Source organism: Mus musculus, chromosome 4 (genome assembly GCF_000001635.26).
Source record: "Mus musculus strain C57BL/6J chromosome 4, GRCm38.p6 C57BL/6J".
Taxonomy (NCBI): Eukaryota; Metazoa; Chordata; class Mammalia; order Rodentia; family Muridae; genus Mus; species Mus musculus.
Window position 1 is genome coordinate 126,114,755 of NC_000070.6, and position 19,406 is coordinate 126,134,160.

Sequence of the window (19,406 nt, forward strand, 5' to 3'; positions counted from 1 at the left end):
ACACATGCGCAAGCACACACACAGTGCGGGTATCTTTCTTCTTTGCTGGCTGCCTCTGTCCTTCATTGCCCCTTGCTGGTGCCTTCATTGCCTTTACTTGCTTTTACCTTGCTGTTTGTTGAGACTAGGTCTCACTGTGTAGACTTACCTAGGCCAGAAGTCAATCATGTAGACCACACTGACCACAAACTCACAGAGATCCACCTGCTTCTGTCTCCTGAGTGCTGGGATTAAAGGTGTGGGCCACCACCAAAGACTCACTTTGTGGCACATATTGGTCCAGAACTCACTTGTTAGCTGCAAACTCAGAACAGTCCTCCTGCCCCAGCCGTCCCTGTCATGCTGAGACTGCAGTCATGAACTACCATACCTAGTCAGTGTAGCCCCTTCTCTCTCTCTCTCTCTCTCTCTCTCTCTCTCTGTCTCTCTCTCTCTGACTCTCTCGCTCTCTTGCTTTCTCGCTCTCTCTCGCTCTCTCTTATCACCAGTCTGTCTTTGAACCTACTGTGTAGCCAAGGATGAGCTAGGATTGCTGATCTTGAAGTGCTTGTCTTTCCCTCCCAACCCCCTAGGTCCTGTGGTCACAGTTCTGTGCCTCCTCACCCAGTCTCAGCTTTTCTGTAACTCACACTGATGCTTTTGAAGCATACAGATCCATTTTGTTGAAAGGACCTCACCCCAGGGTTGTCCCAGTTTGGATTCACTTTGCACATTTTAGCTAAGGAAAAGTATCCTCTTTAATGCATCTTTGCAAAATGTGCCACACAGGGAAGCCCACGGCGCTCGCTCGCTCTGTTGTCAGCAACAGTAACGCCTGCCCTTTGGGTCAGACAGTAGCCTGCTCTTCTCCAGTTGGGGTGAATTTCACTGACCTTTGGATTGCTGCGTTGTTTTGAGGAAAGCGTGTGTCCAGAACTAGCCCCGCAGAGGCTTTCAGTGGAAAGGAAGGTTCAGAGCCCAGCGTGCATGCTTCCCCAGCCCTGCCCCAAAGGGCCTTAGGCTGGAGGTGCCACATCTTCAATTCTGGCTCTCCCCTAACCCCCACACTACCCCAACTGGAATGGCATGGTAGAACTGTCAGAGATGGCTTCATCACCTTGGTCAGCCCTTACTGTGTGCACCTCAAGCAGAGTAGTGCCAGCTAGTGTGCCAGTCCTAGTCTGCAGAATATAGTGTCTGCTCTCTGAAGGACCAGCACGCACAATTATGTGATGATGTTCTGTGCCTCCGCTCAAAAAAACAGGTGTTCCCGTTGACCCCCCTTCCCCCCAACAGCTGTGCCCAGCCTTCTCCAGCACACACCTGGCTCTCCTTTGTTCTGCCCAGCTGCCCAGGCTCTGCCCTTCTCCTGCTGAGCTAGAGGGCTACGCTCAGGCTAGCCACCAGTCCTCAGACCTATATATAATCTTAAGGCAGTGGATTGGACATCCCTCGAGCCTAGGTACCCTCCCACTTCTTCCTGTTCTCTCTAGCTCTCAGTCCAGTGACTGTCCCTTTTCCCTTGGACAGGAGAAAAATCTATGCTCAAGCTTTTGTTTGTCCTCACCCTGTGGCCCTGGCTGGCTGAGAACTTACTGTGTAGACGGGGCTGAACTCAATCTCACAGAGGTCCCTTTGTTGGGACTCTGTTGTAACTATGCACACACCCAACTGTAGGCAGGTTTCTAAGCACAATTTATCAAATGCTTGTACTATCTCAACAAGTTCTCTGCTAAACCTTTTGTGTGAGTTATCCCTCATAACTCATAGACAGCTATGGAAATGTGGAAGGTGTTATTCTCTGTAGATGTAGATGGAAAAAGAACCTTGCCCACAGCTTGTCACCAGTGACAGTGCTGGGATCACGTCTGCATTTGACCTACTCCAAACTCTTTGGTTGCCAACATATGGGACTGGGCTGGGCATGAGACAGCTGAAACTAGAGTCCTTTTGACCGAGATACATTATTATATCCAAGATGCTCTTGGTACCCTTGGGCAGTGATTCTTTTTTTTTTTTTCTCTCCCTTGGAGAATCCAGAGCAGGTCCAGACTCCTAACCGATGCATGGCAAATGAGATGCAGGGTGGGGGCAGGTTGGTCTTCTGCCCTCATTTCCAGGGCCAGGTGAGGAAGGTAGAGGTATAGCATCCCTGCCTTCAGTAGAAAATGCCAAAGGTGAAGACTGGAAGATACTAGGCTGCACGAATCAGGAGCATATATTCTTACTGCTTTTTTTGTTTGTTTGTTTTGGTTTGTTTTGGTTTCTGGAGACAGGGTTTCTTTGTGTAGCCTTGGCTGTCCTGGAACTCACTTTGTAGACCAGGCTGGCCTTGAACTCAGAAATCCACCTGTCCCTGCCTCCCAAGTGCTGGGATTAAAGGCTTCGGCCACCACGTCCGGCTTTTTTTTTTTTTTTTTTTAAACGCCCGGCTTTCTTACTGCTTTTTGACAGCCAGGAACCTAAGGGTTAAGAGTGGACCTGCTGACAGGGACAGCTTGCATATGAAATTGTTGGCTGATGTGACTTGGCAGAATGAACATAGTTGTTTGGCTACTAGTGGGCACTGGCAGCTGCTGACAAACATGGCTCCCAGCTGCTATGTTCACAGGCACACATACAAACATGTATGTATTCCCACAGTAAGTCATCCACTGCCCGGGACTATGGTTTGTTTCCCCGCCAGGAGGATTGGCCTTGTATTCTTTTACTCACTGTGTTGGTTTGCAGCATCATCCAACTCTTCAGACACCCAGAAGCCGCTTCAAGAAGCCTTGGCCCAGGCTGGGAGGTCTCTGTAATCCTGGTACCCCAGAGGCTGGGACAAGGAGATTGTTTTAATTCGGGAGTTCAAGACCAGCCTGGGCAACATGGAAAGATTCCCATCTCAAACAAGAAAAGTTGAGGAACTTGCGTGTGGATGTCTTCTGTCCATATGCAGGCCCGTGGCTGCACTTCAGACTCACTGAGGCAGGGAATGCCCTTGCCCTGAACTCTCATTGCCTGGTAGCGTTCAGGTGAGCTGATGCTTTAGCATGGGCAGCCCCTGTCCCAGTGGTTCTCAGCCCGTGGGGTTCAGACAGCCTTCCACAGGGGTCACATGAGACCATCTGCATATCAGTTATTCACATTCCAATTCATAACGGTAGCAAAATTGCAGTTATGACATAGAAACACAATAATTTTATGGTTGGGGCCGCCACAATAGGAGGAACTGTATTAAAGGGGCGAGCACAGCATCTGGCCTGCTGGTAGCTGCCTCAGACCTCATGATGCCTTCTCACGCTGAGGCCCCTAGGCCCAGCAAAGCCCACAGAGCCCCTGCTTTCAGAATTCCCATTCTGGTTAGAGTCTTCGATTGGTGGGCTGCTTGGCTGTGTTCTTTTCCAGTGCCATCCTCTCAGGCATCCCACAACCCCATTTCGTCACACCGAACTTTTGTTGAGATCTAAGTCAGTGTGGCGCCAACTTGCAAGGACAGAACATGGGGAAAGTTGAAAAATTCAAAGCTCTACAGACTTCAAAGCTGACATTGTTTAGTTCCAGAGCCGCTGAGACTTCAGCCTGGGAGACATGAAGCCGTATCTGAGAGGAGCCTCGACCCAGGGTGAGGACAGCTGTTTGGGAGGGCTTTGCCCGAGTCCTTTTGGAGCCATGGCAGCCAGTACTGTTCTGCAGCACCACAGGTGCAGGGTCCCTCAGACAGGCCTCTCTGTGGACCATTTAGAGGTGTGTTTGGAGCATCCCTGTCAGGATACTTGAGGGCAGGGTGGAGCCACTCTATGCGTCTACCATCTGCAGGAACAGGGGCAGGGGGGGTGTCTGTCTCTGAAAACCTCATCCTCCAGTTTTTCCTGTCTGTCTCTTCACTGTGATTTCCTTTGCTTCAGTCAACTCTGGGTTAGGAAGGAAGGCAGTCAGGGTACCTCTTCCCCTCCAGCATCTTTTCCTATCCCTGCCCATCTGCTTCCATCCTTCTGTCTGCGGTGTCTTGGAGCTGTTCCCATGACATTTGCTTGAGTAGAATCCTGAGTGGGGTAGGAGGGGTCAGGCTGAGCCCACTCATTTTCTGGGTCCCAGCTGCTCCCGCAAACAGGCGTCTAGACTGTGTAGGCGAAGAAGCAGCACCTACACAGATGTGATTTGCCTGCCTGGTTGCTGCTCTCCAGGGAACTGTGGAGAAAAGAAGAGGCTCAGCACTCCAGAGGAGGAGACCAGGATTAGAGTGAAGTGACAGCAGCTACTGCCAGACTGCTGGCCCTGGCAAGAAAACCAACTGGAGAGAATGTGTCTGTTGGTACTATGTGTTGGGCCAGGCACCAAGGTGCAGTAGTTCATATGTGTATATAAGATTCTTTTTCTAGTGGTGGAGACTGTCATTAAACAGAGACACACAAACAAATACATTATTACAAAATGTGGGAAGTACATGGAGGAAACCACAGGACACAATGTGAGACTAGGTGAGAGCCATTGGCAGGAGCTGCCAAGCTTGGCTTCTTTCTCTGAGGAAATTTGTGTACAGTAGAGGTACCCAGGAGTTAGCCAGGCTGGCGTGGTGCTGCTGTCTGACTCTTTGGGGTGTATCTAAAGCTATTCCATTCCTCTCTGCTGTGACTCTGCCTCCAAATCTAACCATGGCTGCCTCTGCATCTGGGGACTGTTGGTTGTTAAGAGAAGCCCCTAGTGACAGGACTGTGACCCTGTTACAGCATGAGAAAGCTTTCCAGGATAGCGGCAGAGGCGAAAGGAAAAGACACATATTTTACTAGATAACAATTTAAGCAGAAACACTTTTATTTGGGTTTTTTTTTCGGGTTTTTTTTTTTTTTTTTTTTTGGTTTTTCGAGACAGGGTTTCTCTGTGTAGCCCTGGCTGTCCTGGAACTCACTTTGTAGACCAGGCTGGCCTCGAACTCAGAAATCCGCCTGCCTCTGCCTCCCGAGTGCTGGGATTAAAGGTGTGTACCACCATGCCTGGCACAGTAACACTTTTATAACCATAGAAAGAAAAAAAATGGAGGACCCGGGTGAGCGGAGTTTAGTTCCCAAGACTCATATGCTGGAAGGAGAAATGCCGCATGTCTACTAAGATGTGTCTATACTTACACACACACACACACACACACAAATATGAATGTAATAATATTTTAAAATAGAGAACAAAATAAATTAAATTTAAAAAGGAACAATTCATACAACTAGTAAGCGTGTGGAACAGGTTCAGCCTCAGACGTGATGAATTGTGACTTGGAGTGGGCTGTCATGAAGAAGATTTGGAGAGAGGAAAGGAAAGGGGAAATGTAATTATCCCCAAAATACAGATTAGAAAGAAAAAGACTTATGACTTTAAAAAGTAATGCTGTCCCTTTTATTACTCATGAAATGGGTCATTTGCGAGAGTAGGGAACCAGTCCTGGCTCAGGTGCAGGACCTGTGACTCCCTTCCCCCACATTGCTGATGGGACTGTCAGTTATGGCAGGCTTCCTGGGAACAGCTTGCCACTGTGTGTCAAATGCCTTAGGAAAAAAAGAAATATTCACCCTGCCAGGCACAGTGGCTCGTACCTGTAAGCTAACCAATGGCCTGAGAAAGGATCCCCATCGGTTTGAGACTGTCCTGGCTGTCTAATGAGCTTAGTCACCATGGGCTAGATGCAGTGATCCTCAACCTGGGGCTCAAACGACCCTTTCACAGGGGTTCCGAAGACCTCCTGAAAACACAGATACTTACGTTACCATGTACAACAATAGCAAAAATAATTTTATGGCTGGGGATTGCCACAGCATGAAGAGCTGTGTGAAGGGTCACAGCACAAGGAAGGCTGAGAACCACTGGGCTAGAGAGTGAGACCATCTGAAAAAAAATTAATAAAAATAAAGTCCTTTTGTCCATTTGACTTTGCAGTCTTGCTTCTTGGCATTTATCCTGAGAGGACCTGAGCGCCAGGAGCAGTCCCTGTGAGCCACCGTGAGGCTCTGCTGGCCCTGCCTACCTTTCTGAGCCTTGACTCAAAGTCAGAATAACTGTCTCTTTGTTTCTTTCTTTCTGGTGTTGGCCAGAGCCTAAGTTTGCTTCTTCTGGTACTTTGGGCTCCTTACTCTTTCTCTTAAGTCCCCCTCCCCCACCAGGTGACTGCTTGCTGCTGGTTGACATCTATTTGGGTTGAAATAGCATGGTATTTCCTTCTCTTTTCTATTTCCTTTCCCTGCATAGCTGCTGTGTTTGCAGGTTGCCTGCCCTGGGGTTTAAATTTTAAAGAGGAGGGGCTGCCCATAAAGTGGAGGAACAACATGTGCCTTCTGGGATGCTCCAGGAGGAGAGCGAAAGGCGCTTGTATCCTGTGCCACTGTATTTGACATTTGCCATGGTGAGGACGGACACATGGCCTCGGACACACAAGGCAGTGCTGTGCCACGCCGCTCCATCCCAGCCCCTGGTTTTGGTTTGTTTGTTTTTGTTGTTATTTTTGTTTGTTCGGTTTTTCGAGATGAGGTCTGGCTGTCCTGGAACTCACTTCTATAGACCAGGCTGAACTCAGCTTAGTCCACTTGCCTCTGCCTCCCAAGTTCTGGGATTAAAGGTGTGCACCAAGCCTTGGGTTGTTTGCTTGCTTACTTGTTTTTACAATTTTAATAGGATATACTTCACATACCATAAACTTCTACCTAAGGAAAAGGGAAACTTGCAAAATGGCATCAGAGTGTGGTCCATATTTCTACAGTGATTTATATTACTTCTTATGAGAGTGAAAACCTATGAGACACAGAAGCCTGACTGGAGAGCAGCTGTCTAGGTGGTGAGGTTAGGTTCCTTGGTGTCTGTGTTGGCCCTCTTTTAAGTGTTGGTACAGAGGAACCCTGTCTCAGGAAAAAAAAATTATTTCTATATGAAAATGAAATTACAAGAGAAGTTGAAGCTCCTTGTCTCTGAGCCAGCCCCTTGGGTAATGGCCACGGCTACAGTCCTAACATTGCATGTTGCTGGACGTCTCGCCTGGCTTCTGTCTCACCTCCGACTCAGCAACATTTACTCTCCTGGGCTCTCCCAGGTCATGCTGCTTTCTCTGCCCACCCCTGTTAACTTTTCTCTGAGCTTCAGCTTGTACTGGGGCACCTTTGTGAGCTGTGTCTTCCTCCTCCGCCAGGGCTCTGTCTCCCCCAGAGGCTGGACTTGGAGAATAAGATGTGTTTCTGTCGTAAGACTGCTCCAAACCCCGGCTCCCTGTATTTGCTTGTTCTGAAGCTTAGAGGGAATGGATCTTCAGGAACGTCACAGCCCCACTGACGGGCAGACAGTGGCCCTCTCTCCCTTCTTATCACCCCAGTCTGTCTATCCATCCATCATTTCCTCCTTCCTTCCTTCCTTCCTTCCTTCCTTCCTTCCTTCCTTCCTTCCTTCCTTCCTTTCTTCCTTCCTAACCTCCCTCCCTCCCTCCCTCCATTCATTCAAGAAATAGTATCTTGGAACTAGAGAGATTGCTCAGTGGGTGAGAGCACTTGCTACTGACTCAGTTCTCAATACCACATAGTGGCCCACAACTAAGCTGTAGTTCCAGGGATCCAGTGCCCTCTTCCAGCCTCCACAGGTACCAGACACGCAGGCAAAATACCCATACTATTTAAAAATTTATATTCATTAAGCCAGGCAATGGTGGTACATACCTGTAATCCCAGCACTTGAGAGGAAAAAGCAGGTGGATCTCTGAGTTCAAGGCCAGCCTGATCAATAGAACAAGTTCCAGGACAGCCGTGACTACACAGAGAAATCCTGTATTAAAAAAACAAAGAAGAGGTCTAGAGAGATGGCTCAGCAGTCTGACTACACTTCAGAGGACCTGGACTTAAGTCCTAGCACCCACACGGCAGCTCACAACTGTCTATATTTCCAAGGTCTGACACCCTCACATAGACATACACGCAGGCAAAACATCAGTGCACATAAACAAACAAACAAGTAGAAAAAACAAAAAGTATTCATTTTAAAAAAACATTATTTCGCATTCAATACTTTCAAATGGTTTATTTTTAATTAAAAATAAACAAATTTGAGTTTGAGAGATGGCTCAGCAGTTAAGAGCACTGACTGCTCTTCCAGAGGTCCTGAGTTCAATTCCTAGCAACCACATGGTGGCTCACAACCATCTGTAATGAGATTGCATGCCCTCTTCTGGTGTGTCTGAAGATAGCTATAGTGTATTTATATATAATTAATAAATAAATCTTTTAAAAATAATAAACAAGCCGGGCGGTAGTGGCGCACGCCTTTAATCCCAGCACTTGGGAGACAGAGGCAGGCAAATTTCTGAGTTCGAGGCCAGCCTGGTCTACAAAGTGAATTCCAGGACAGCCAGGACTATACAGAGAAACCCTGTCTCGAAAAACAAAACAAAACAAAACAAAACAAAAATAAATAAAATAATAATAATAAAACAAATTCAAGGTCATCGTTGGCTGCATAGCAAACCTCAGGCCAGTGCTCCTCAGACTCCATGGGCAGGAAGGAAGTCCTAAGCATCATGTCTAAGGGGCCACTTCCCAGGGTCCACAGCCCATCACTTCTTGGAGATGGCCTAGGAGGAAGCACCTCCTCCTCACAGTCTGAGTATTGGGGGTGGGGGCCACTTTGAGAACAGCTACTCAGGGCTGGGGATGGATTGCCTACCCTGTTTTTGTAGAGGTTCTTCTTCAGCACCCACACAGAGTCCGTTGCCTCCCTCTGACACCTTTCAGCAGATTCCCCTCCCCTCCCTTCCTTGGCAACCAACTGTGTCTACTGCCTTCAAGGACATCTGCTGTTGGTGTGTGGTGACTCTCAAGTCAAGGAGTTGTGATTCTTTTGTCTTCGGGAGCCTTGGCTGCTCCTTCTGGTGGGGAGGTGGTGGCTGCAGCAGCCATGTGATGTATCCATAAGTTAGTCTGGGCTCGAGTCAGGAACACTGTTGATTTACTCAACAGAAAGGTTCTTTTCTGTCTTGTTTAGAACTGAGAATGAAGCGGAGAGCATCAGACAGAGGAGCTGGGGAGACGTCCGCCAACGCCAAGGCTCTAGGAACTGGCATTGCTGGAAATAACGCAAAGAGAGCAGGACCGTTCGTCCTGGGTAAGCTCTAGCCTTGGATTGTGGCCAGGGAACAGCAGCCAAGTCTCTGACCTACACACAACAGAGTGAGGTGCCCACCAGGGCTGTGGTCACTCCATGGCAAAAGTTGTCAATTTTTTGTCAGTACACCAGCTTTATAAGAGCCAGATTCTGACTTCCCTTCCCTGAGAATATGAACCTCAGAACATGGACAAGCTCACAGAAGCACATGGCTACATTAGAACACATGACTCGCCATGTAAGGCACTATTTGACTTTCTCGAATGAAATGACTGATTTCAGTGTTTTTGTATAGTATTTCCCTGAGCCTCCTGTATTTATTTCGTTTTAGAGAAGGGTATTTTAAGACAGGATCTATGTTGACCAGGCTGGCCTTGAAGTCACAGAGTTCTGCCTGCCTCTGCCTCTACCTCCCAAGTGCTAGGATTAGAGGCATACCCTGGACTTTTTGTTTGTTTGTTTGTTTTTTGTTTTTTGAGACAGGGTTTCTCTGTATAGCCCTGGCTGTCCTGGAACTCACTCTATAGACCAGGCTGACCTCGTACCCTGGGCTTCTTATAGAATAGTATAGAAATTGGTTGGATTGAATGTTTCTAGGAGGCCTAAGAGCAGCAGGGTATTCTTGATGGTATCTGAGGCCCAGCCAGTCCAGGCTGTTGATGGCCAAAGCTGCAGATAGTATGGGCTCTGGCACCAGGGCCTTAGTAGGACTTTTGTTTTAGGGCAGCCTTTGTTTAGAGGCACAGCCTAGTTCCAACTTCAGACACCCAGAAAATAGCTCGTAATGGTGCCTGCTACTAGCAGATAGCCCTGTGCTGATTGTGGGGGTGTGGAGGTGAACAGTGACAAGGGTGGACCGCTTCCGCCCTCGCAGGACTTAGCCCATCTGTTGGGAAACAAGACTGTAGCTGAGTCCTCGAAGGAGATGAACAGGGGGGACACAAATGAGAAGCTATGGGTTAGTGAGGCCAGGAAAGCCTTACTGTCTAGCCCAGGCTGGCCTCGAGCTGGCCATTTTCCTGCGTGAGCTTCCTGAGTGCCAGGGTCATAGGCGTGCATCATCACACTAGACACTGGAAACTCTTTTTGAGGACTGTGCCAGCAAAAGCTAGGTATGTATCCAGCAGATGCACACACGTTCACCTCCACTTTTGGAAGAGACTTTTGGGGGGCAGCCCAGTAGCTATGAAGAGAAGACCTAGCCAGAAGGCCTCTGGAAAGTGAGCCCATGGTTCTGTGTGCCGTAGGTCCCCGCCTGGGCAACTCACCGGTACCGAGCATTGTGCAGTGTTTGGCAAGAAAAGATGGCACAGATGACTTCTATCAGTTGAAGGTAAGAAGCACAGGCCAGGACTCTCAGGACCAGGGCTGTCCTAGCCGCCCATCCTCTCTCCTCAGCGCCTTCACACCTGCATCACCTACCAGTAGCCCCACTTCTTCCTGAGAATTAAGTTCACAGTCTCACTCAGCAACTCATTTAGGAGCTCTGTGTGACTTACAGGCTGTCATGTATGCTTGTGTGAGATCAGGCTGGGCATAGCAGCAGTGAGCTTGCTTCCCTTGGGGAAGTGAGCTCTTCTCCTGGGAAAAGAAAGAAAGCTTTGTTCTTTTTCTTTTCTTTTTTTAAGATTAATTTTATTTATTTCATTTATATGAGTACACTGTCGTGCCTTCAGACACATCAGAAGAAGGCATCAGATCCCATTACAGACGGTTGTGAGTCACCATATGATTGCTGGGAATTGAACTCAGGACCTCTGGAAGAACAGTCAGTGCTCTTCACTGCTGAGCCATCTCTCCAGCCCGCATTGTTCTTTTTCTTCATATGCTTTTCTACAGATCCTCACCCTTGAGGAGAGGGGTGAGCAAGGAATAGAGAGCCAAGAGGAGAGGCAGGGCAAGATGCTGCTGCATACCGAGTACTCTCTGCTCTCGCTGCTGCACACACAGGATGGCGTGGTCCACCACCATGGGCTCTTCCAGGTAAGTGGCCCCCACACCCCTTGCCCTGCCTGGCATCTATTAAAGGCACCTCTACTCTATGAGCAGCTCCCAGCTTCTTAGCACGGGACTCCTGTGTTCCTTCTCTGCTCACTGTCAAGGCCTGGGCAGAGGGATTTGCAATCAGGCTAGGGTCATGATGGTGCTACAGTGCCCGTGATGATCCCATCCTGAAGAATGGCTCACAGATGACAACCTAGAGCAGCCAGGGTCACTTGGAAGAGCTGCCTTTCTGAGAGAGAACAGGAAGTCATTTAATGTCCCCCATGCTCTTTCCAACCATGTTGTCTGGATTGGCCAGGCTCGAGTGGAAGACAGAGCAAGAGCTAGGGTCACCTGTGGTCTGCTCTCACAGTGTGACTGGACCATAGTCCTTTTGCCTGCCCAGGTATTTCAGGTTCTTCTGCAGATGACCTTGAACATCTTTTGTGTGACCTCAGGCAAATCATTTTCAGGTCTCTGAGCCCCAGAGCATAGGAACAATGGGAGAGTCACAGTGTCACCTGCCTTAAGGAGTGCAGCCAGCCCTGGCTACTGTGACACCTAGTCATCACACTGTCTCCCTGTCAGTGTGATCACTGACAGAAAGCAGGTGGAAAACACTAAGGAGGCTGAAGTGTCGCTTCCCAGCCTGGGCTAACAGTAAGCTACCCCCTCACACCCACACCTGTCACTGCCTTATTCTTAGACTTGCCATAGAAGCAGTTCCCAACAGTAGAGCGTTTCCCTGAAACGGAAATGAAGTTGGTTTTAGTATCTCAATTCTGATATCATTATATGCAATTCTGGTATCTTCACATGCTTGTCCTTCATTTGCATTCTTCTGGCTGACAGAATAGAAGTGACCAAAAGTACCTTGAGCAAGTCATCTGTGTATATTGGACACTGGGCCTAAACCCTGCAACAAGTGAAGCCCAGATCTGAGCCTGCATTTAAGGAGTAATCTGGCTATTTGTTGCTTCCTCCAGGAGTTCCCCAGGGGGCTCTGCCTGTGTGCAGTCACATAACTGGTCTCTTGTGGCCAGCAAGGTCCCAGCATTCATGTTGCACTTGTTTTTGTCGCACTTGGACTCCCTTGCAGTAAATAGTGACTAGGACAGCAGACCCAGCCTTAGTAACTGACCTGTTGACCCCTGACTGCAGCAGGCCACAGTTAGCTTACTTAATCCTTGACATCAGGGAGGGAAAGCTTGTTAGCTCCCCTTTATGCATGAGGAACTAGACTCATGCAGTGGAGCTATTTGAGGCCAGTATGGTATTCCTTGCCAGTTATGTGACTGCCCAGCAGTCCTTAGCCACAAGGAAAGCCACTGGACAGTCAGGGTTTTCTAAATATTTATTTAGTTAGTTATTTTATGTATATGAGTGCACTGTAGCTGTATAGATGGTTGTGAACCATCATGTGGTAGAATTGAACTCAGGACCTCTGCTCTCTCCAGCCCCACTCATCCCAGCCCAAAGATTTATTTATTTATTATTATATGTAAGTACACTGTAGCTATCTTTAGATACCCCCAGGAGAGGGTGTCATCTCATTACTGATGGTTGTGAGCCACCATGTGGTTGCTGGGACCTCTAAAAGAGCAGTCAGTGCTCTTAATCGTTGAACCATCTCTCCAGCCCCAGTCAGGGTTGGTTTGTTTGTTTCCTTCCTTCCTTCCTTCCTTCCTTCCTTCCTTCCTTCCTTCCTTCCTTCCTTCCTTCCTTCCTTCCTTTCTTTTTTAAAGATTTATTTGTTTGTTTATTTTGTTTGTTTGTTTGTTTGTTTTGTGTAAGCACACTGTAGCTGTCTTCAGACACTCCAGAAGAGGGCGTCAGATTTTTGATACAGATGGCTGTGAGCCACCGTGTGGTTGCTGGGATTTGAACTCGGAACCTTTGGAAGAGCAGTTGGTGCTCTTAACCACTGAGCCATCTCACTAGCCCCGGGAGTTTTCTAAAGGAACAGAACATACCGGAATTTGTTGACTGGCTCGGGGCTATGATCCAGGTGGTGCAAAAATTGCCTGAGGACAGGAAGGCTGAGAATCCAGTGGCTTTTCCATCTGCAGGGCTGGACACTTCCAGCCATCTCAGTCTGCTGCTGAAGGCCTAAAGGAAAGGGTTCCTGAAGAGCTGCTCTTCAGTCTGTGTTGGACAGTCTCTGTAGTCTTGACTGGCCTAGAATTCAGTATGCTGACCAGGCCGGCCTCAGACTCAGAGATCTGCCTGCTCCTGCCTTCTAAGTGCTGGCATGATTCCCTCAAGCCCAGCACTCAGTTTCTTTCTTCTATATCTTTTTATGTGGGTTACCATGTAAAATATGGCACACGGAGAGATGATCTTTCTGATTTAAATAATGGATTAAGATGATCCATCATGGGTGCACCAGACCACTTGGCATTTAGTTGATTCCAGATGCAGTCAAGTTGGCAGCCAAAATCATCCATCATACACAGAAGGCTGTGTGACCCTGAAATCTTGGAGGAGTCACCACTCTTAACTTCTAGAGTCTTCTGCCTAGAGTGGTAGCAATGACTTTAATCCCAACAGACAGATCTCTGAGTCTGGGGCCAGCCTGGTCTACTTGCTAAGTTCCAGGTCAGTCAAGATTACATAGTGAGACGACTCTGTCTCAAAAAACAAACAAACAAACAAACAAACAAACAAACCGTCTAAGTCTTGGAGGACGTGGATGGAGGAGGCTGTTGGTGTTAGCTGGCCTCTGGAAGTACAGTAGGAGGAAGACACCCCAGGGCCTAGTTTCACTGCTTGTGACATGGTGCTGAGGGGCCAGTTGGCTTTAACCGCCCAGAGCTGACCCTGTGTCCCGAGGTATTGATGATGCCCGGTCAGGCTGTCTGTGTCTCCACCTGACTCCTGTAGAGGTTTGAGTGACCACCTACGTGTGCCTCGCTCAAGGCAACAGAGCAGACATTCAGCCACGCACCTCTGAAGGAGAGCCTTAACGCCCTGGCCTTGGCCTGTCTCCCTGCCTCCCAGGACCGCACCTGTGAAGCGGTCGAGGACACAGAGTCTGGTCGGATGGTAAAGAAGATGAAGAAACGCATTTGCCTCGTCCTTGACTGCCTCTGTGCACACGACTTCAGTGACAAGACGGCTGACCTCATCAACCTGCAGCACTATGTCATCAAGGAGAAGAGGCTCAGTGAGCGCGAGACTGTGGTCATTTTCTACGACGTGGTCCGGGTGGTGGAAGCCCTGCACCAGGTGAGGCCCAGGACCCACATGCCCCAGGAAAAGCATCTTTCTTGGCTTCTGCTCAGCAGAAAGCTGCTTGGTCCTGACCTCACCCAGGTGTGCTTTCAGCTGGGAGTGTGTCCAGAGGGAAGTGATGGAATGCCTACTGCCCTGGGTGAGACACATTGCTGGCCACAGCCAGCCATAGTCCCTGTGAAGGCCGACAGACAGCAGCCCGTCAGAGTTCCATGTAGTAATTCCCAGTCAGTGGAGCAGCTAAATTATAGCCCCAGGGCATCTGAACTTTGATAGGATTGGGGTGCCCGGTACCCCAAGGTGAAGGACAAGTGCTTGAGCCTCATCCAAGGCTCCGTGGGCCGAGCCTGGAGTAATTAGCTCCAGAAGTGCCGTGGCACTTGCTCCGTGCCCTCACCTCCAGACTGAAGCTTGTTTTCATCATGGAATAGTGATGGAGTAAAGAGAAAGAATTCCCATAAGCTGCTGGTCTGCGGTGAAAGCAGCAGAGGCAGATGCCAGGCCACTCTGATGCATGCTTGATGAGACCTAAGAGACAGACCCTAGGGGTTAACTGCCTTCCCAGAACCCTGAGGAGCCTCCATCTTCCAAGGTGGACCCCACTTCTCACTTTCTCATGCAAACCATCCCTTCACTGGTTTTCAGAAAAACATCGTGCACCGAGACCTGAAACTTGGGAACATGGTGCTCAACAAAAGGTAAGCACCCATTCATTCCGCCGCCACTTAACCTCAGCGTTGGCTACATGCAGCAGCTACCTGTGGGAGGTGACTCACAACAGTCCAGCATCCCAGAATCCTAGGGTTGGGAATACCATCTTGCTGAAACTGGGTGTTCAGAGTCACAGAAAGAAAGCAGCACTTGACATTTCCAGTATCAGACAGAGTTGCCTGGGTCTTGGTGGGGGAGGAGCAGCAGATTGCTCTCTTGGGCGCTGGCCCCTTCAACCATGACTAGGGCAATGGTGCAAGGGCAGCAACTAAGCAAGGTTTCAGGACCCTGTGGAAGGAAAAACTGCCCTGCGGACTCCACAGTCCTGGAATGACAGTACTCGGGAGGTACCCTCACCTGCTTCTCTGAGCCTCTCTCCTTCCCTTTCTCTTCTGGGTAGGTTAGAAGGCAAAATGGCAGCAGCATATGCTTATAGCACAAGTCATAGTGGGGATTTGTTCCATGATGTGGTCAGCCCAGGAGAGGTCCCACTGTCCTTGTCTAATAGCTGAAGCCTCAGTGGTCATGGGAAAAGAAGCTGTAGGAAGGTGGACCACTCAGGAGGGTGAGAACCACAGGTTTCAAAGCTCCAGCTGATACAACATAGTACCATACAGAGCCAGCTAAGCGACCCTGCTCTCTCCCAGCTCCCTGAGGTTGAAACTACAGACTTATTTCTGGCCTACCCCATGTAGCTTGCCGTCTGATGACCAGAAAGCACACATCACATACCGAGGACGGTGTCGGGGAGCTAGCTGCATGCTGGCTGGTTAGGAAGGATGAGCAAAGGTTTGCCAGCCTGAGAACGTGAAAGGACACAATCCTTAGTGTCACACATTGCAGAGGGGAGGGAAGGAAACAGGAAATTCCAGGACTGCTTTCACCCCATCTGGCTAAGTGAGGAGTTAGGGAAGATGAAGGGGCAGGATGTGGGGGTCGGACCTGGCTCAGAGCCCGCCCTGCACCGCCGACTGCGCCTCTTGTATGTTTATTTACTTGTTCAGTGAATTCGTTCACGTCTCTAGTTACCAGAACTCTGCGCTTGCTTCTCATCTGTAGAAGTGGAGTGATTCCACCTTCCTACAAAGAGCAGCCTGAGATACATACAGATGTAAAATTGCCAGGTTGGGGTTGGCCCTTCCTAAGAACACACGAATGTCAATTCTATCAGAACCTGAGGTTCCTGTGAGTGAGAAACAGAAGAATGGGCCGGGAGCTCCTACCTCTCGGATGAGACCAAGGGCCCTCCAATCCTGGCTGGGACTCGAAGAGGAAGGCAGGTGTTAGAGGGTGCTGGCCACCTTGGCAAGTTGTGGAGAGGGTATTGCCTTAGAGAGAATGAGTTTATCATCTGAATGCGAGAGCTTAGGCCTGGTTTCTAACACTTGGAAGCCAGAGGCAAGGGGCATCACAAGCTTGAGTCAGCTTGAGCTATATAAGCAAGAAAGACCCTGTCTTAAAAAAAAGTATTTATGTATATGTGTGTGTGTGTGTGTGTGTGTATACATATATGTATACACACACATAATATATACATATATACATACGTATGTATGTACGTATGAATATGAGTGAGAAAAAGGAAAGCTTGGGTCCTGCCTGTCCTAGGCCTTCTGTGGACATTGCAAAACCCATGTCCCAACCAGCTGGACTAGAGAGCTCAGGCTCTTCATAACAGCTGCTTGTTGGCTTGCCGGCTCTCTAAATGAGCATCCCAGGGGTTGTCATGGAAACACACGGTTGGGTTCCTGGCTGTTAACTACACTAGTGTGCTAGGCTTCTTTCTTCCACTGGTGGTTTTGCTTTCTCCCATCTCCCAGCCCCTGGTTCTACACCTCTGGAGCCCTCAGTATAGCTGTAGCAGGTCTCAAGTATCTTCAGCTTGCAGAGTGCTCACTGCACCTCACTTAGGACAGACAGGCTCCAGCTACCTTCCACTTAAGTACCCAGGCATGCCAGCCCTCTCTCCCCCACCCTGCCAGGTTCTTGTGCTAGCCAGTGGAATGCAGACAAATGGGACGAGAGCCCCAGGGAAGGGAACGGGGAAGCAAGGGCTGAAATGTCTAAAGTCCTCCTTGGGGTTATGTGAGGCTGACTGTGGGTTCCTTCTCCTCCTTCCTCTTGGGTAGGCAAGCTGCATACCAATTCCTAGAAAAGCAGAACACTGTGGTAGCCCAGGGGCCATAGCTGAAGTGTGACTCACCCAAAGCAGGCCTTGCTGACGCACATTGCCCCGCCACCCCTCGATGCTCTTGCTCTCCTTTCAGGACCAACTAACTGGGGGGTCTGGGGCTCCTGGGGAGCTCTTTGCCACTCTCCCAGCGTGGGTGGTGGTAGTGGCAAGGCAGGCCACTATTGCTAAGCTTTAGGAGGTCTCTGGGCTGACCATGGCATTTCCTGTGGGAGAGCCTCCAGAGCCTGTTGTCACTCATGTCAGAGTCGGTCTCCTGTGGGCTCTCCTGGGCATGCTGGCTGGCAGAGAGTGAGAGGCTATTGACAGCTTCCTCTGTCAACCCCATGGAGGGCCATCTTACCTGTTCAGAGCCTGCCCAGTCCTGAGAGTCAGGCTCTGCCATAGTCCCCTTCACAGAAAAGGGCATTGAGTTTCCCAAGACCTTCACCCAGCAAGGAAATGCAGAGACAGGATCAGGCCCGGGCATCTGAGTCTCAGACTCTCTGCCTCTGCTTTGAGCTATCCTCCCAGCACCCTAAGCCTCCTCTGAGGATCCTCTGAGAGACCACAGGATCCATTCGTGGCTACAGTGGCCAGTTCAGACACACAGGGCTGTTCTGTAAAGCTGTGCAGTCCTGTGTGGAGCAGTGGCATAGGAGGCTCAGAGCTGGGGCATTTTGCATCTAGATGTGCAGATGACCCTTGCTGAGACCCTTTGTTTACATTCTAGCCTGCAGGCCACCAACCAGGCTTCTGTAGGACTTCCTGGATAAGAGCTGGTGCCCACACTTCAATGGGAAATGTGGAGGACAGACTGGCTTTTGTTTGCACCAAGCCCTTTGCCAGCAGAATTCCCTGAAGTAGCTGAAGGGCTCTTAGAGCCTCTTGGATGCAGCTCCTGGGGAAATCCATTTGCAGCCATATACCCTGTTCTTGAGCCCACCCTCCACCCTCCCTGGAGACTGTTCTAGAAAGAGGTGCTCAAGGCCCCTCACTGAGTGCCTCACTGCTGATTCTCAGCAGTGGCACTGCAGCTAGGAAGAGACACCCCTCTTCACCGGTGCTCCCACAGGCCTCTTGGCGAGGGCTGTCTTCACCCCCAGCTGCGAGGACCACACCATGAGCTTCCTAGAAAGGTTCCGAGCCAAAAGCCGCCTGCCTGGAGACTTTGGGGGTGAGGGAGGAATTGGTCTTTTTTATTTTTTATTTTTTTAAGGCCAAGGCAGTCTGAAACTCAAGAGATGAGTCGGCCTGGCTAGAACAGAAGGAAAAGTCATTTGGGGGCTGGGCACTTCCTAGGGGGTCTGGGGCCTAACAGGCCTGGGCTTAGTCCTACCTGCCAGTGCTACAATCTGTGTGATCTCGGGCAGGTCCCTTTCCTTCTGGGTCTTAGCTGTCCTATCTGAAAAGTTTTCTTCAGAGGTGGAAACAAACAAACAGTAAGTGGGCATACATGGAAAGCGTGCGCCTGAGTCTCCGCAGAGGGAGTTAGGCTCCCCCAGGCCAGCCCAGAGCCGCCTCCACAGTCACTGGGAGGCACCTCTTGCCTCTGCTCAGCCTCCCTTCTTACACTAAGCGTCCTCCTGGGACACTGGCCCCTGCTTACTAAATGAGTGTTACCCACTCTCCGAGAGCCACATTCCTCCTCTGGTGTTAGTGTCAACCTCCCAGCAGGACCTCTGTTCCAAATGAGGGCCATCAGGAAGCTATATAGTCAGTGACAGGGCAAGGGCTGGTAGTTGTTGGAGATAGGGCTGGGGACATAGTCAGTGAAAGAGCTCTAGTGTGTACAAGTCCTGGCTTTGGCCCCTAGCACTACAGGAAACAAACGAATAGCCACAAAGGTTGTTGGGAATAGATATCACATTGTCTTGTGGTGCCTTTGAAATATGCCTTTTGTACATGATGTGGTGTGGTTGTTAGCCCACAGTGCTCTGTTAAATCTCAGGGTGGTGTGTCATGAACCCTCCTTTACTACACAGTGTGGGTTCTATGTGCTGAGCCTCCACAAGTCCATGCAGCAGGAGCCCAGAATTCTTCTAAAGGCTTCCTGTTCAAAACGATGAGCCAAGGGGATCCCAGCCTAGCAGCATCACCAGTTCACAGTGCATGCCCTCCGTTTCTGAGTACACCTTCTCTCTTGGAGGCCTTGAACCAGTGAAGATGCAGACCTGCATTGCTGACCATCTCTAGCTCATGGGTATCCCACCACGCTATATCAACA

The 19,406-nt window shown here is 49.6% G+C and overlaps 1 protein-coding gene across 5 annotated transcripts in view; it reads left to right on the forward strand.

Moving 5' to 3' along the window:
* Stk40 (serine/threonine kinase 40) overlaps positions 1-19,406 on the forward strand; it is a 37,088-nt gene that overhangs the window by 10,813 nt on the left and 6,869 nt on the right. Inside the window, exons 2-8 of one of the 5 annotated variants that reach the window (XM_017320414.2) lie at positions 2,710-2,996; positions 3,520-3,708; positions 8,962-9,081; positions 10,329-10,414; positions 10,921-11,064; positions 14,065-14,292; positions 14,944-14,996. In XM_017320414.2, coding sequence (XP_017175903.1) covers positions 8,970-9,081; positions 10,329-10,414; positions 10,921-11,064; positions 14,065-14,292; positions 14,944-14,996 — 623 coding nt within the window. In that variant the 5' untranslated portion in view covers positions 2,710-2,996; positions 3,520-3,708; positions 8,962-8,969. The remainder of the gene's footprint in view (positions 1-2,709; positions 2,997-3,519; positions 3,709-8,961; positions 9,082-10,328; positions 10,415-10,920; positions 11,065-14,064; positions 14,293-14,943; positions 14,997-19,406) is intronic. The other 4 variants (NM_001145827.1, XM_006503442.2, XM_006503441.4 and 1 more) reach the window with 4 other exon arrangements.